General features: G+C 42.1%; 1 protein-coding gene across 3 annotated transcripts in view; it reads left to right on the top strand.

Annotated features, from left to right (window-relative positions):
* The window catches only part of LOC126983025 (ALK tyrosine kinase receptor-like), a 294044-nt gene that overhangs the window by 191769 nt on the left and 86786 nt on the right, over positions 1-15489 (top strand). For all 3 annotated transcript variants that reach the window (XM_050835449.1, XM_050835446.1, XM_050835447.1), the window contains one exon: positions 6273-6384. In XM_050835449.1, coding sequence (XP_050691406.1) covers positions 6273-6384 — 112 coding nt within the window. The remainder of the gene's footprint in view (positions 1-6272; positions 6385-15489) is intronic.

A 15489-nucleotide genomic window follows, 5' to 3' on the forward strand; every position in this document is an offset into this window, starting at 1 on the left:
ATAATGAGTCTTAAAGATGATGAGTTGAAAAAAAAATATGGTTGCGAAGATGAAAGATGTTGTGTGATGGTGAATGTTACATAGATGAAAGTTCAACGATCATTACCTCTGCGTCTTTCTCCGTCTCCTTTTCTTTCCTATGCATCATCGTCTGTAGGGAATAATATTACGTAGATATATATCGCTCTTGACCCGCTTTCAGCACGTACCAAGGGCCCTTGACACGCGACCCTCATAGTAAAATATTGATTACTTAAGATGCATAAGATAGGATGAGAGTTGATAATGTTATAGAGGAACAGAAAGGCCTTCGTTTTATCTTGTTAAGAGTTTTATCACACTATCTCTCTCTCTCTCTCTCTCTCTCTCTCTCTCTCTCTCTCTCTCTCTCTCTCTCTCTCTCTCTCTCTCTCTCTCTCTCTCTCTCTCTCTCTCTCTCTCTCTCTCCTCTTACGATATATCTTCTAGTGACGTTATTAAATTATTGGTTCTCTTCATCTTTCTAATTTTCGAGGGCTTTGTCGCTTCGGAGCCAAACTGCGGCGCGTACAGAAGAGGGTGAACGAGAACGAAATTGTGCTGTTGTTGTTGTTGTTGGTGGTGGTGGTGGTGGTTATGGTGGTGGTGGTGATGGTGATGAAGATAGACGAAGCTCCGTTTGGCCGCTGTTGATGAAGTTGTCTCATACTAATATCGTTTGGAACTTTGCAATTGTTTTAAGTTAGAGGGGAGTGGAGGAGAAAGAGGAAGAAGAGAGGAGGAGGGGGAGAAAGAAGATGAGAAAGAGGAAGAGGAGGAGGAGAGTAAAGATAAGAAAACAAACAACGACTTCAAAGGAAAAACATGAAGATAATAAACAAACAAAAATGAAAAGATAAGATGAAAAAACAACACCAAAAAAAAAATAATAAAGAAACAAGAAAAAAACAGGCAATCAGAGAAAACCGGAAGCAAGATCATAATTACTGTACAGAAGAAGATGAATAAATCAGAAAAACAAACATACACACGCACACACAACAGCTGATAGAAACACCTGCGCACATGCCCTAATCAGCTGATCTCAGGTGACGCACAGGTAAAGGGAGGTGGAGGTAAGGGGAGGTGATGGAGGTAGAGGTGAGGAGGTGGTGGTAGGCAAAGGAACGGTTCGAGGCTGTCTGGGTGATATGTGTTGTCCGGGAAACGATAGAGAGAGGCGGTGGTGGTGGTGGTGGTGGTTGTGGTTGTGGTGGTGGTGATGGTGGTGGTGATGGTGGTAGGAGATGAATACTCTCTCTCTCTCTCTCTCTCTCTCTCTCTCTCTCTCTCTCTCTCTCTCTCTCTCTCTCTCTCTCTCTCTCTCTCTCTCTCATCATTATATCGCCAGAGCAGTTTCCAAGTGTATCTTTCCTTTTTATTCTCCATTTTTTGCGACTTACTGAGAGAGAGAGAGAGAGAGAGAGAGAGAGAGAGAGAGAGAGAGAGAGAGAGAGAGAGAGAGAGAGAGAGAGAGAGAGAGAATAGGAGAATGATAGGAATATGGAAGAGAAGGAGGGAGGTGAAGGAAGAGTTACGGAAGAAAGGAGAGAAGTAAGGAAAGAGGGAAGAAGGAGATTGACAGAAAGGATGTGGAAGAGAAGAGAAGGAAGGAGATAAAGGAAGGGTAGTGGAGGGAGTGAGACGGATGGAGGAAGGAATGGAGGGGAAGAGGAGGGTAACAGAGGATTATGGAAGGGATGTGGAGGAGAAAAAAAAGCGAGAAGGTAAATAAAAGGTAATGAAGGGAAAGAAGTGGAAGAAAAGAAGTGGAAGGCTGCGAGGTGGGTGTAGCTGGGTGAAACGTCGGAGGAATCACCCATAAAGTAGTTTGTAATGGATAGTGTTTTATTTCTGAGTGGGAGAAAAAGGGTGAAGGGAAGGGTGACGGTGCTGCTGGTGCTGGGTCTTGGTGGCGGTGGAATCCCTTGTACTGACGCCTCTGCTGTAAAAAATAAATAAATAAAAGCAGGTTATAAGGAGCGGCGTGGTCTGAAGAAGGGAAGTGAGTGCCCGAAGGAGGTTGGATAGAGGAGATTTTTATCGTCTTGCATACAACTGAGAGGTTTTGATGTTGGTGTTATTTTTTTGGTGTTTAGTATTGTTGTTATGTTATTATTGTTATGTTAGGTTATTTGTTGTTGTTGTTGTTTATGAAGTGTTTGCTTGTCTTCGTGTCCACTGAAATCATGCAGTGAATTTAGTATTCCAAATAACTGTGTGGGTTTAGTATATGTTCACTCGGTCTGTCTGTCTGTCTATCTGTTTGTCTGTCTGTCTGTCTGTCTGTCTGTCTTCTCTCTATCTACTCTCTCTTCCTCTCTCTCTCTCTCTCTCTCTCTCTCTCTCTCTCTCTCTCTCTCTCTCTCTCTCTCTCTCTCTCTCTCTCTCTCTCTCTCTCTCTCCACACACACACACACACAAACGATGGGTCGGTCGCCTTTCCGCCTCAATGCTGCTGTCCATTTCATCTTGTGTGTGTGTGTGTGTGTGTGTGTGTGTGTGTGTGTGTGTGTGTGTGTGTTTGATGTTTGCTTCATATTGACTTTCCCTTTTATATATAGCGCATGAAATCAACTCGACAGAAAAAAAGATGAAAATAAAAAAAAGATAACGAGAAAAGGAAGGAGATGGATCACTATAAAATAAAGTTTCTCACGGCAATAAATGCTCCACGGGGTGCCAAACAGCGCGAGGCTTAATAGTTGAACTTTTTAACGGCGTGTGGCTGGTAAAAGCGTCCAGGCCGATGCTGTTCATTAATTCATTTATAAATCACCGAAATATACGAGCGACAGCCATTTCATCACAACTTTCACTTAATTACCCCGAGCTAATTAGTCATTTCGGGTATTATCATAATGAGGAGGATTTATGCAACAGGAAGATATTCAATTTACGTTCGGTTGAAACTAATTAAGCGCTTGTCCTTTTTTTTATTTACAAGCGAGGATACATGTATCATCTCTTCATACACGGGCAAGACATGTACAGAACTAGGCCCATACATGATTTTTACTAGAACGGTATATCACCATTAAAAGGGGAAAGGTTTTTATTGGAGTTTAAATTTTGCTTGATGACTATTTGAATGGGGCTGTGTTTCCATTTTTAGGAGCTAGGTTACCCGTCTCAGGGGGGGCAATGTTAGTAATTCAAGGGGGTAGGTTAGTATTTCAAGGGGATTGGTTAGTATTTCAGGGGTTAGGTTTTGTATTTCACGGGGATAGGTTAGTATTTCAGGGGGCTAGGTTAGTATTTCAGGGGGCTAGGTTTCGTATTTCACGGGGATAGGTAAGTATTTCAGGGGACTATGTTAGTATTTCAGGGGGATAGGTTAGTATTTCAGGGGGATAGGTTAGTATTTCACGGGGATAGGTTAGTATTTCAGGGGGATAGGTTAGTATTTCAGGGGGATAGGTTAGTATTTCAGGGGGATAGGTTAGTATTTCAGGGGACTATGTTAGTATTTCAGGGGGCTAGGTTAGTATTTCACGGGGATAGGTTAGTATTTCAGGGGGATAGGTTAGTATTTCAGGGGACTATGTTAGTATTTCAGGGGGCTAGGTTTCGTATTTCACGGGGATAGGTTAGTATTTCAGGGGACTATGTTAGTATTTCAGGGGGATAGGTTAGTATTTCAGGGGGATAGGTTAGTATTTCAGGGGACTATGTTTATTTCAGGGGACTATGTTAGTATTTCAGGGGCTAGGTTAGTATTTCAGGGGGATAGGTTAGTATTTCAGGGGACTATGTTAGTATTTCAGGGGGCTAGGTTTTGTATTTCACGGGGATAGGTTAGTATTTCAGGGGACTATGTTAGTATTTCAGGGGGCTAGGTTAGTATTTCACGGGGATAGGTTAGTATTTCAGGGGGATAGGTTAGTATTTCAGGGGGATAGGTTAGTATTTCAGGGGGATAGGATAGTAGTTCAGGGTTTTGTATTTCAGGGGACTATGTTAGTATTTCAGGGGTATAGGTTAGTATTTCTGGGGGATAGGTTAGTATTTCAGGGGGATAGGTTAGTATTTCACGGGGATAGGTTAGTATTTCAGGGGGATAGGTTAGTATTTCAGGGGGATAGGTTAGTATTTCAGGGGTTAGGTTTTGTATTTCAGGGGGATAGGTTAGTATTTCAGGGGACTATGTTAGTATTTCAGGGGGATAGGTTAGTATTTCAGGGGGATAGGTTAGTATTTCAGGGGTTAGGTTTTGTATTTCACGGGGATAGGTTAGTATTTCAGGGGACTATGTTAGTATTTCAGGGGGATAGGTTAGTATTTCAGGGGGATAGGTTAGTATTTCAGGGGGATAGGTTAGTATTTCACGGGGATAGGTTAGTATTTCAGGGGGATAGGTTAGTATTTCAGGGGGATAGGTTAGTATTTCAGGGGTTAGGTTTTGTATTTCACGGGGATAGGTTAGTATTTCAGGGGACTATGTTAGTATTTCAGGGGTTAGGTTTTGTATTTCACGGGGATAGGTTAGTATTTCATGGGACTATGTTAGTATTTATGGGGGATAGGTTATTATTTCAGGGACTATGTTAGTATTTCAGGGGATAGGTTAGTATTTCAGTTAGTATTTCAGGGGTTAGGTTTTGTATTTCACGGGGATAGGTTAGTATTTCAGGGGACTATGTTAGTATTTCAGGGGGCTAGGTTAGTATTTCAGGGGACTATGTTAGTATTTCAGGGGGATAGGTTAGTATTTCAGGGGGATAGGTTAGTATTTCAGGGGTTAGGTTTTGTATTTCACGGGGATAGGTTAGTATTTCAGGGGACTATGTTAGTATTTCAGGGGGATAGGTTAGTATTTCAGGGGGATAGGTTAGTATTTCAGGGGTTAGGTTTTGTATTTCACGGGGATAGGTTAGTATTTTAGGGGGCTAGGTTAGTATTTCAGGGGGATAGGTTAGTATTTTAGGGGACTATGTTAGTATTTCAGGGGGATAGGCTAGTATTTCAGAGTACTGGGTTACCATTTGAAGGGGGGAATCTGGTATCTTATTCCCAAACAATTCGGAATCTCGCTACAACTATTTTCTACGACTACAGATAAGATTAGACCGGTTCTCATCTTTGTATTCCCTCATTCGTGGCGCAGAAACTTTGCCAGACTACCACTTAGGTCACGAAACCACCACCCATAGAAATCCCTATAACTTTTAGGTACAAGACTTTTAAAATAATGTATTAAGGCGTCGAAACTTTTAAGAGTATTGACCTTGGTTAGTATATATAGATCAGATTTTGCTTACCGAAGTCAGTAGTCAGAGTTTCAAATATCGTCAACCTCTTAAGGCAAAAATTATTAGTATAGTTACTTTATTTGATCAGATATGTTTGCTTAACTTCGTAGTCAGAGCAGCAGGTAGACAGGACCAGGAGAGTTCCCAAAATCTTCAACCTTCCAAGAAAAGCGAATTCTACCCCACACTTATGCTGCGAGGGGGAGGCAGAGGGCAAGGGACTCCTGCCTCGGCGCGCTCGTGACCAGAATTCGCGGCGGCCGTAACGAGGTTTGCGAGGCGAGGCAGAGGAGGGAGAGAGACAAGAGCCAGGGTGAAGCTGAGTGCTCGGCGTTTCCCCCCGTTCCCACCGCGTCCCACCTGGACCATACCGCGCGTGGCACCCGTCTTATGCTCCTGACGTGTTGAGTTTCGTGTGGAAGGATCGAGAGGCTTGGAGGAGAGTGGCTTGGTGGTGGTGGTTTGGGTTGGAGGATGGGAAATGATGTCAGCAAAGGAGGAGAAGGAGAAGGACGAGACCTGGGGTAGAAAGTTAAAGTACATGAGTGGGAGGAGAGAAAGGGGGAGGAGGAGGGAGGAGAGAAAGTAGAGAAGTGGAAATTATAGCGGAGATAGTGGTAGAAATTGTCGTATTAGAAGTTATGGTAGTAGTTAACGAAGATATACGTAGTAGCAGAATCAGCTGTTTAAGTACTGGTGGAAGTGATGATAATAGTAGGTAGAAGTAAATTAGCAGTAGTAGTAGTAGTAGTAGTAGCAGCAGTAGAAGTAGTAGACACCTCTCGTTCGGCCTCTCGTGTTTTTTTTTTTTTTCCGGAGCAGATTTTAACAGGTTTTTAATGTTGTTTTTTTGCCCTTATGCTGTCTCCCTTGCTGTAAAAAAAATAGTAGAAATAGTAGTAGTAGTAGTAATAGCAGTAGCAATGATAGTAGTAGTAGTAGTAATAGTAATTCCCACACCTGCTCACCAATTCTAACACCGCCTTTCCCTCATCTTTGCAGGGCGGTTGCCGGTGTGACTACATCTGCGTGTCGCTGGACGAGCACATCAGGGAGACACAGTGCATATGTAAGGAAGGCTGGAAGCTTGACCTCAACGGACGCTCCTGCATCCGTGAGTATTCCTGAGTCTGTCTTAATTGTGGGGAAGAAAACGGGGGGTGCCCAGATGCGCCTCCCGGAGGATATGTATTTCGTTGGCTGTTGTTTCTACTATTACTTTTTCTTTTTTTCTTCTTTTCTTCATCTTAAACTTTTTCTTTTCTTGTTTTTCGTTTTTTATCTTCTTCTTCTTCTTCTTCTTCTTCTTCTTCTTCTTCTTTTTTCTTCTTTTACTTCTTCTTCCACCACTACTACTGCTGCTACTACTACTACTACTACTACTACTACTACTACTACTACTACTACTACTGTTATAACTACTACTATTACCACAACCACTACCACTGCTAATCTCATACTACTACCGCCATTACTACTACTACTACTACTACTACTACTACTACTACTACTACTACTACTATTATTATAACTACTACTATTACCACAACCGCTACCACTACTAATACTAAAATCACGGCAATAAAGGTAATTTCATCTCTTTTACCTGTAAGCCCACCTGCAAATTACCACACGGAAAATGAGTTTAGTTCAGCGCGGTGCCCACACATATCAACAAACATTATATTATTTACACACAAATCCAGCCCCCCCCCAAAAGAAAATATATGTGGAAATGAAATACAGCTTTGTGAAGTAGTATTAACACGTGTTTATTTATTTTTACCTTTGTTTGCTTGTCACTAATGTGTTTTTAAGACCGTAATTACTTTTGTCTACCTCTGCGTTTTCTATTTTCGCGGGTCTTTTTTTTTTTTTTTTTTTTTTGCATATTTTTCTTTACTCGCTACCTGTTTTCCGTATTAAAACCCGTAAGAGGTCAGCATTGATTTACCTACCTTATACTCGTCCAGGTCACTAAAAATGCATTGTTCTTTTTTGATCTCATATAACTCAAAATGGTTACAAAAATAAAATAAAAGAGTTAAAGTTCGAAATCGCCATTTTTAAATGTCCCGCTGGGGCTTTAAATTTGGCTCGCTCAGTGATGCTGCCAGACGTACGATGTAGGAGTGAGGCAGCATTTTTTTGTATCGTTTTATCAATTTGTTTTTCATCTACGAAATATATGTGTATAATGGATACTTATTCATAAAGAAAAACACATGTTTCCATCCAAAAATTATTCAATATACAAAATTAGAGTACTTTTTTCACAAAATGTTTATTTTTATTTTTTATACTTACATACTCTACCCAAGCTTCTCAGAACTGCAGCAGGGTAGGGTATTCTTCAAAACAATGCATAGCGGTACATCACACTCGTGGCATTAGTAGCGAGTGTCGCTCCGTTTTCTTGGTCGTCTTTTTGTGTGACTGCAAACATGACAGGCTTTCTGGACATTTTTCTTTTTCATGTCTGGTCGTGGCTGCAAGGTGCGGGGAAAGTGCCGCCCTGTGATGGGTACAGGACTGTCAGCGTCATGACGTCCTGGGGTAGGGCGATCCACAGCATTTTCTTCCAACAACTGACGTACCACTTCGATGACAAAATCTTGTAGAGTAGGACTCTTGCTTGTCTTCTCTTTGAGTAATATGTGAGCATTCAGCATCGTTATATCAACAAGGGGAAAATATAGTTTCTTGTACCAGTTGAGTGTTTTACGGGCACATTCTATGGAGGAAATCAAAGCGTCAGATTTGTCTGCTAGACGCATGTTGGTATTGTAGTCAAGCAACACTCTGGTTTCATAATGCGTTGTCTGGTGGAACGATCAGTGTTGTGGCTGAGAACCATTTGAGGGTGGTGGATGGTGGTGAGAAGTGTTACCTCTCGTTTATCTTTCCCTATAACTGCGAGTGTGTCTTTGGCTTTCTTGTAGGCACAGTCTCCCTTGTTTGCTAGAGGAGGAAAATATGGCATGTATTTTCTACGCTTCTTCACAGTTCCACACCCGCCTGTCTGTCTACAGGAAAGAAACTCAAATAGTGCTGGACTTGTGTACCAGTTGTCTACGTATAGTACATGATTTTTATCTAGATATGGCTCCTTAAGTGTCATTACTACAGCTCCCGACAGTCCCGGGCTCTTATCATCAGTGACCTCTGACCCAACCCCTGTATACAACACAATGTCCTGCACAAAACCGGTCTTGCAGTCACAAAGGTCTTGTTCATTTTTTCAGTTATTTTGTTTGCATATGCCTCCAAGTTATCAGTGAAGTGAAGTGCTCGCAATATATTGACGAATCTGTTCACTGGCATGACCTTGCTGAAAACTGGTGTCTTGGCTACAGGGTCGGGAGTCCAATAATCCCTGTAGTTATTTTTCTTGACCACTCAGCATCACCAGAGCCAAAAACACCTTCATCGCAGGTACTGTAACATCATACCGCTGATGTTCACAAGACTCAGGACTCAACACTTTCCCTCCTCTCATGAAATGCACGCAGCGGTTTGACTCAGTTACAATTGTTTCCAAGATGTTTTCATCCCAGAAATAATTGTAAAATTCTCACTCCCGGCTCTCTGCTCTGAGTTCTTGCACTTTTATTCCCGAGCTTGACTCGTCAAAATTGTAAACTTGTGGCTCAAAATCTGTCCCATCTATCCAGTCCCCTCTGCCAGCAGGCCTAACTGGGTTAGGTGCAGCAGACACCCTTCCCCTATCCCGGCAAAGTGGTGTTTTGTGGCGGGTGGATAACAAAGGGCGAGTTATGTTTGCTCGTGTGCCGCGTGTCTCATCAGTGCCTGGATGCTGTGTGGATGCACTACTTGAGCCAAGGTCATCAAACTCATTATCATCATCTTCACTTGGGACAACAGATGAATGTTGCCTTCCACATGAAAATAGCCTAGACTCCCTTCTTTTCTTCCTCGTGCTGGGTGCATACAGCCAGTCAGATGTAGTGGAAGGGGCAGATAAGGTAGAGGCATGTGACGGCCCAGCAGTGGGAGAGGGTGGAGTGTGTGGAGGTGGCGGGAACACACCAAAGTGTTCTGCCTCAAGTTCATCCTCCTCCTCCATTTGCTGATCAAATACATGGTCAGGATCAGCATCATTATCATCAATGCTGATACCACTCTGATCAACAATAGATTCCTCAAAAGATAATTGCTCAATAATTTCAGCGGAAGTTAGAGAGCGGAGACGCCTGCCTGCCATCGTAACTCAGAGCCAGAGGCGGCGGGAAGCGGGAGGGAGGGGGTGGGGTGGTGGCTTACCCATGTGTCAAAATGGCGGGAAACTGTGCTGATATATGCTAGACACTTCAAGGAACATAATTAGTGTAGCTAGAGGGAATTTGAAATGCATAGGAAACGAGAAAGGGAAGAACGTTCTTATACGTGACCACAGATAGTAACCACGGGTCTCACGTACATGTGTAGCGGGCGAGTCCCCGCTGAAATAGTTACCAGTCACTCCAGGGTCACCAATTGTTGGCGGTAGTGAGTGTTCCAAGCGCTAACCCTGACGGATATTGCCTTTCTCTATCCGTGAACCAATTAGCGCTTAGAACACTAACTACCGCCAACACATGTACGTGGTTGACCTTTTACGGGTTAGTTTTCCTTGTTCAATTATTTTTTCCCCAGCGTTGCATACTTGTTTATGTCATTACCGAACCTTAATTAACAAAAAAGCTCGTTATTTTTTCCTCCTCTAAGACTTTGTTAGGTATTTTTCCTCGTTTGCCTCCTTCCTTCCCTCCCTCCCCACTCTATTCATTCGTCCCCAATCCTCCTCCTCCTCCTCCTCCTCATTCTCTCCTTTCACTTCCCCTCCCTAGTCCATGTCCCACAATTTGTAAGAGAAATTGAGCCTCAGAGAGAGAGAGAGAGAGAGAGAGAGAGAGAGAGAGACGAATGCAGCAAGAGTTATTCAAATCCTGGTCCACATTTCCGTAGATTTATATTCACTTCTCCTGAGGTGTCTGGAGCGTGACGAAAACTTGCGAATGTTGGAGGCGCGTCGGGATGAGAGGGAGCCGTGATGATAAGGAATGGTGGCGAGAAATTGGAATAGTAGTAGTAGTAGTAGTAGTAGTAGTAGTAGAGAGCAAAAAGGAAGTGTAGCAGGAAGAAGTAGAAGTAGTAATAGTAGTAGTAGTAGTAATAGCAGTAGTAGTAGTTGTAGTAGTGGTAAATGTAGTAGTAACAGCACCATCATACTCTTTTTTATTAAAGTTTTACACGTAGAAACCAAGAAGAAAATCGTGAGAGGAGGAAATTGTGTCGTCACCAACCCAAAACGAAAACAGAAAAAAAGACCCGTAAAAATACCAAAAAAAAACGAATACCAGAAAATAGCAGAACACAGTAAACAAAACAAAAAAAAAAGAAACGCGCCTTCAAACCAACCAAAAAAATACGAGTAAAAACGAAAACAAAAAAACGAATACCAAAAAATAGCAGAACACAGTAAACAAAAACAAAAAGAAACGCGCCTTCAAACCAACCAAAAAAATACGAGTAAAAACGAAAACAAAAAACAACAAAACACACACAAAAAAAAAATATAAATGCCTTCAAAACAACCAAGATGCAAAAAGATAAACGAAAACAAAAATATTACGGAACACAAAGCCGCAAACAAACCCTCCGCTGAGCCTTTATGCCGCAAATCTCGGGCGTTTCCTCACCTGGGTCACGTTCACACCTGCTCCTGCGGCGGCTCAGCGTAAGGAGGCGTGCATTGTGACGCGGATCACCCCAAAGCCACGGAGGTGTATTTCCTGAGCCCCGCCAAGCCAGGACGGGTGTGGCTGACGTGAGGGAGGAAGTGGAAATGAAAGAGGAACATATGGTGGACTGAGGGAAGGTTGCAGAGTAGAGGAGAGCAAAGACAGATTGTGGATGTGTTTCTGAAGCCCCTGGTGAGTAAATATGAGTGTGGCTGAAGTGAGGGAGACGGTGGAAGTAAAACAGACAAATTTGGTGGATTTAGAGAAGGTTGCAGTGTACAGAAAAGCACAGACAGATTAAGGATGTGTTTCTGAAGCCCCTGTTAAGCGAAGATGAGTGTGGCTAACGTAGGAAAGGAGAACAAGGAGAAAGAGACGAATATGGCGGATTGCTAGAAGTTTGCAGAGTAGAAGAAAGGAAAAACCGTGTATTGGTGTCTTTCCTGAGCCCCTGGGAAGCTTAGATGAGTGCAGCTGACGTATGAAAGAGAAAGAAGTGAAAGAGGCGAATATGGTGGATTGAGAGAAGGTTGCAGAATAGGAGACAGAAAAAAACAGCGTAAGGTTTTCTGAGCCCTTGGGAAGCTTAGATGAGTGCAGATGACGTACGGAAGGAGGAAGAAGTTAAAGAGGCGAATATGGTGGATTGAGAGAAGGTTGCAGCGTAGAAAAAGGATAAACAGGGTAAGGGTGTGTGTCCCTAACCCTATGCCAAGTCAAGGCAGGTGCTACTGATATATGGAAGGAAAAACAAGTGAAAAAATGAGATTAGGTGAATTGAGAGAAGGCAAGAGGAGAGTAGAAAAAAGCAACTACAGTTTAAGGGAAGGAGAAAAAAGTGAAAAAAGAAGGTACGGCGGACTGAGAAAAGGTTTTAACAGTATTGAAAAAACGGACGTATGAGGATGTTTTTTAAGCCTTGCCAAGCCTAGACGAGGAGTTAGAAGGGTACGAAAAGTATAAAGTATATTGAGAAACTTAAAAGACTGTATACAAGAGAGTGGTTTTTAAGACGTAATGTCGAGGAGAGGGATGAGGGAGAGAAAGAAAATGAGGGAATGGTTTACACATGAGTTAAAAAGCAAAGATGGAGGTAAGAAAAAGAAATATGAGGGAAAGAAAAGTAAAGAATCATAGGCAAAAGATACATGAAGGAAGGAGACGTGAGGAAACGAAATGGAATAAGGATAAATAAGTTTGGTAGAAAGAAGAGTTAGGAGGAGAGAAAGAAGGAGAGAGAGAGAGAGAGAGAGAGAGAGAGAGAGAGAGAGAGAGAGAGAGAGACGGCCAGGTGTGAAAAGATTGCATTTAGAGAGAGTAATTGAGATCCCCCGATATACGCCAGACAGACAGACGGACAGAGATGCGAGAAACAGACAGACAGACAAATTTAATAACAGATATAGAGCAAGGGACTGACGCGTTTGACCGGCCGGCGAGGGAAGAGACAGGAGGAAAGAAACAGAGCAAGAAGAGAAAAAAAGTGGAAACAGAAACGTTGAAGAATGTAAATGGACGAAAAAGATACGGTAAAAAAAAAAAATAGAACGAGAGAAAAAGTGAAAATTGAAATAGTAAAAAAAATCTCCCTGAATGAAAATTGTGCGGGAAAAAACAGAACGAGGAGGAAAAATGAAATTGTAAAAGTCTAAAAAAATCAAATTGAATGAAAGAAAATGAAAAAAACGAGGAGGAAGAATGAAAATGTAAACGTTAAAAAAATCTAATTGGATGAAAGATAAAACGGAAAACAAACAGGAGTAGAAAAAATGAAAACAGAAAAGTGAAAAAAAAATCAGTATGGATGAAAAATAAACGGGAAAAAAACAGAACAAGAAGAAAAAAAAAGAAAATAGTAACGTAAAAAAATCAAATTGGATGAAAGATAGAACGAAAAAAACGAGAAGACAAAAATTAAAATAAAAACGTTGAAAAATTTAAATGGACGAAAAATATACTGAAAAAAAACGAGAACGAGAGAAAATTTAAAATAGAAGCGATAAAAGAAATACAAAAAAAAGTAATATAAAGACAATAAAATCTGATAAATAAAAGAATGTAAATAGAAAAAATAAAGTAAAAAAAGAAAAAAAATCAGATAAACACAAACAGACAAATATGTACGGGAGAGAGAGAAAGAAACACAGGCAAACATATATACAGACAGACACACTGACCAATTAATTATTCAAAACTCGTTATCTTCTGCAACAGAGTATCTCACTAAAAGGTTTTCAACGTTCTCTAATTACGAAAATAAGGTGAGGTCTCTTTCTTCTCTCCACTAGAAAACACACGTAGCTGAGAACGGGAGATTGCGGAGACATATTGCAAGCCGCTGAAAGAATGGTTAAAGTTTAGACATATTCTGTGCGTCTCTTCCTAACGTCCATGATATCGTATTGTGATTAGCTAAAGTACGATATTGTTCCTCTTTTTCTTTATTTCGTTACTCTGAGTCAGCTGTTTCTGTTTCCTTGTCTTTATTTCTTTACTCTTCGTTATCCAGGGGTCACTTTTTCTGCTTTTTTTTCCTCCTCTTTATATTTACTTACTCCTTTTCATCTGCAGTCGCTATTTCTGTATCTCTGTCTGGATTTCTGTACTCTTGTTCATAAAGGGTCGCTGTGCCTGTCTATAATCCTCTCTGTTTGACCGGTTCTGAAGTTCATGTCTTGATTGTCTCTCCTCTGGTAGGTCCCACTTTATTTATGCAGTTCAACGTCTTTAACTTTGGTCTTCCTCTTTCTTCTCTCCTGCAGTTCCATCTCACTAAGTTTCTTCATCTGCCTTTTAGCCCTGAATTTCGTCTCTCGGTAACTACCTCTCTCGTTTGTCTTCCTCAGCACAGTCCAACAGTCCAACCCCTTCATCTTTGGTTTTCCTCTTTTTCTTCTCTCCTGCACTTCCATTTCACTAGTTCTCTTCATCTGCCTTTTAGCCCTGAATTTCATCTCTCGGTTGCTCCTTCTCTCGTTCGTTTAACACAGTCCGACCCCTTCATCTTTGGTCTTTCTCTTTTCCTTCTCTCCTGCACTTCCATGTCACTTGTTCTCTCCATCTGTCTCTGTCCTCAATTTCATATCCTCTTAGTCCTTTCTCTTCTATGTCTTCCGTAACTCAGTCTAACAATCTAGTCACTTCATCTTTAGTCTTCCTCTTTTTCTTTTCCCTCTTCCTCCCTCTCTTCGTCCTTTTAATCTGCACTTTCCTCTGACTAGTTCTCTCCATCTGTCCGTGTCCTCCGTCTCTTGGTAGTTGCTTCTCTCGTGTGTCTTCCTTCACTCAGTTCAACAGCCCAATCCCCTCATCTTTGGTCTTTCTCTTCCTTCTCCCTCTCTTTGCCCTTTTAATCTGCACTTTCCTCTGACTTGTTCTCTCCATCTGTCTCGGTCCGAACTTCGTCTCCTGATAGACTCTACTTTAGTATGTCTTCTTAACACATTGCTTCTGTCCAACTCCTTCATCTTCGGCCTTCCCCTTCTTTCATTCCTCCACTCCCATCTGACTAGCTCTCTCCATCTCCCCGGGTCTTGAACGCTATGTGTCTTGTTAGTCCGTTCCCTCATATGTCTTCCGTAACTTAATCTAACAGTCCAACCACTTTATCTTTGGTCTTCCTCCTTCGCTCCTTCCTTTCCATCTCGCTAGTTCTCTCCATCCGTCTCGATCTGAACTTCTATTATTTTATGCTCCATTTGTCATCGGCGATAGTACCCATTTATCTTCTTTTTCTTTTAATTCTTCATCTGGTTCCTTCGTCTCCCTTGCACTCCTGACGCCTTCTCACGCTCGTTCCATCCTAAGACCAGAGTGAAGTCTTCCGAGGACCATTTTCAAGGGACCATTCTCTCGTAATAAGCTCCCACCTTCAAGCTAATGTGTGTAATGTCGCTTATCAACACTATACACCGGCCCACGTCCTCGTACAGGTAAATGGTATGTTAATGAGGCCGGGGAAAGAAGGTGGAGGAAAATTAAGATGTGGGTGGTGTGTTTAGGGAGAGAGGGAGGGAGAGAAGGAGGGAGAGAGGAAAGAGAAAGAGAAAGAGAAAGAGAAAGAGAAAGAGAGAGAGAGAGAGGCAGAACAAACAAACTAATTAGTGGGGAGTACGATAGACCATTACTTGCACACACACACACACACACACACACACACACACACACACACACACACACACACACATGGTAGAGACAGTCCATTTAGGGAATCCCACATCAAAGGAAAGAGGAAATATGCCATGCCCTTTTACCTCTCCCCTTCACCCCCTTCCCTTCACCCCTCCATCACCCCTCCACCCCACTTTACTCTCCCTTCACTCCTCTCACTTTCCACCATCTCCACCCCACTACACTCTCTCACATCACTCCCCCTTCCCTCTTCCCTTACTCTTTACACACCTCTACCTCCTCACTCTCTCCCCTCCCCCCTTCATTCTCGTCCTCACCCCATCACCATATCACCCTTTTCACTC

Source organism: Eriocheir sinensis, chromosome 52 (genome assembly GCF_024679095.1).
Source record: "Eriocheir sinensis breed Jianghai 21 chromosome 52, ASM2467909v1, whole genome shotgun sequence".
Lineage (NCBI taxonomy): Eukaryota > Metazoa > Arthropoda > Malacostraca > Decapoda > Varunidae > Eriocheir > Eriocheir sinensis.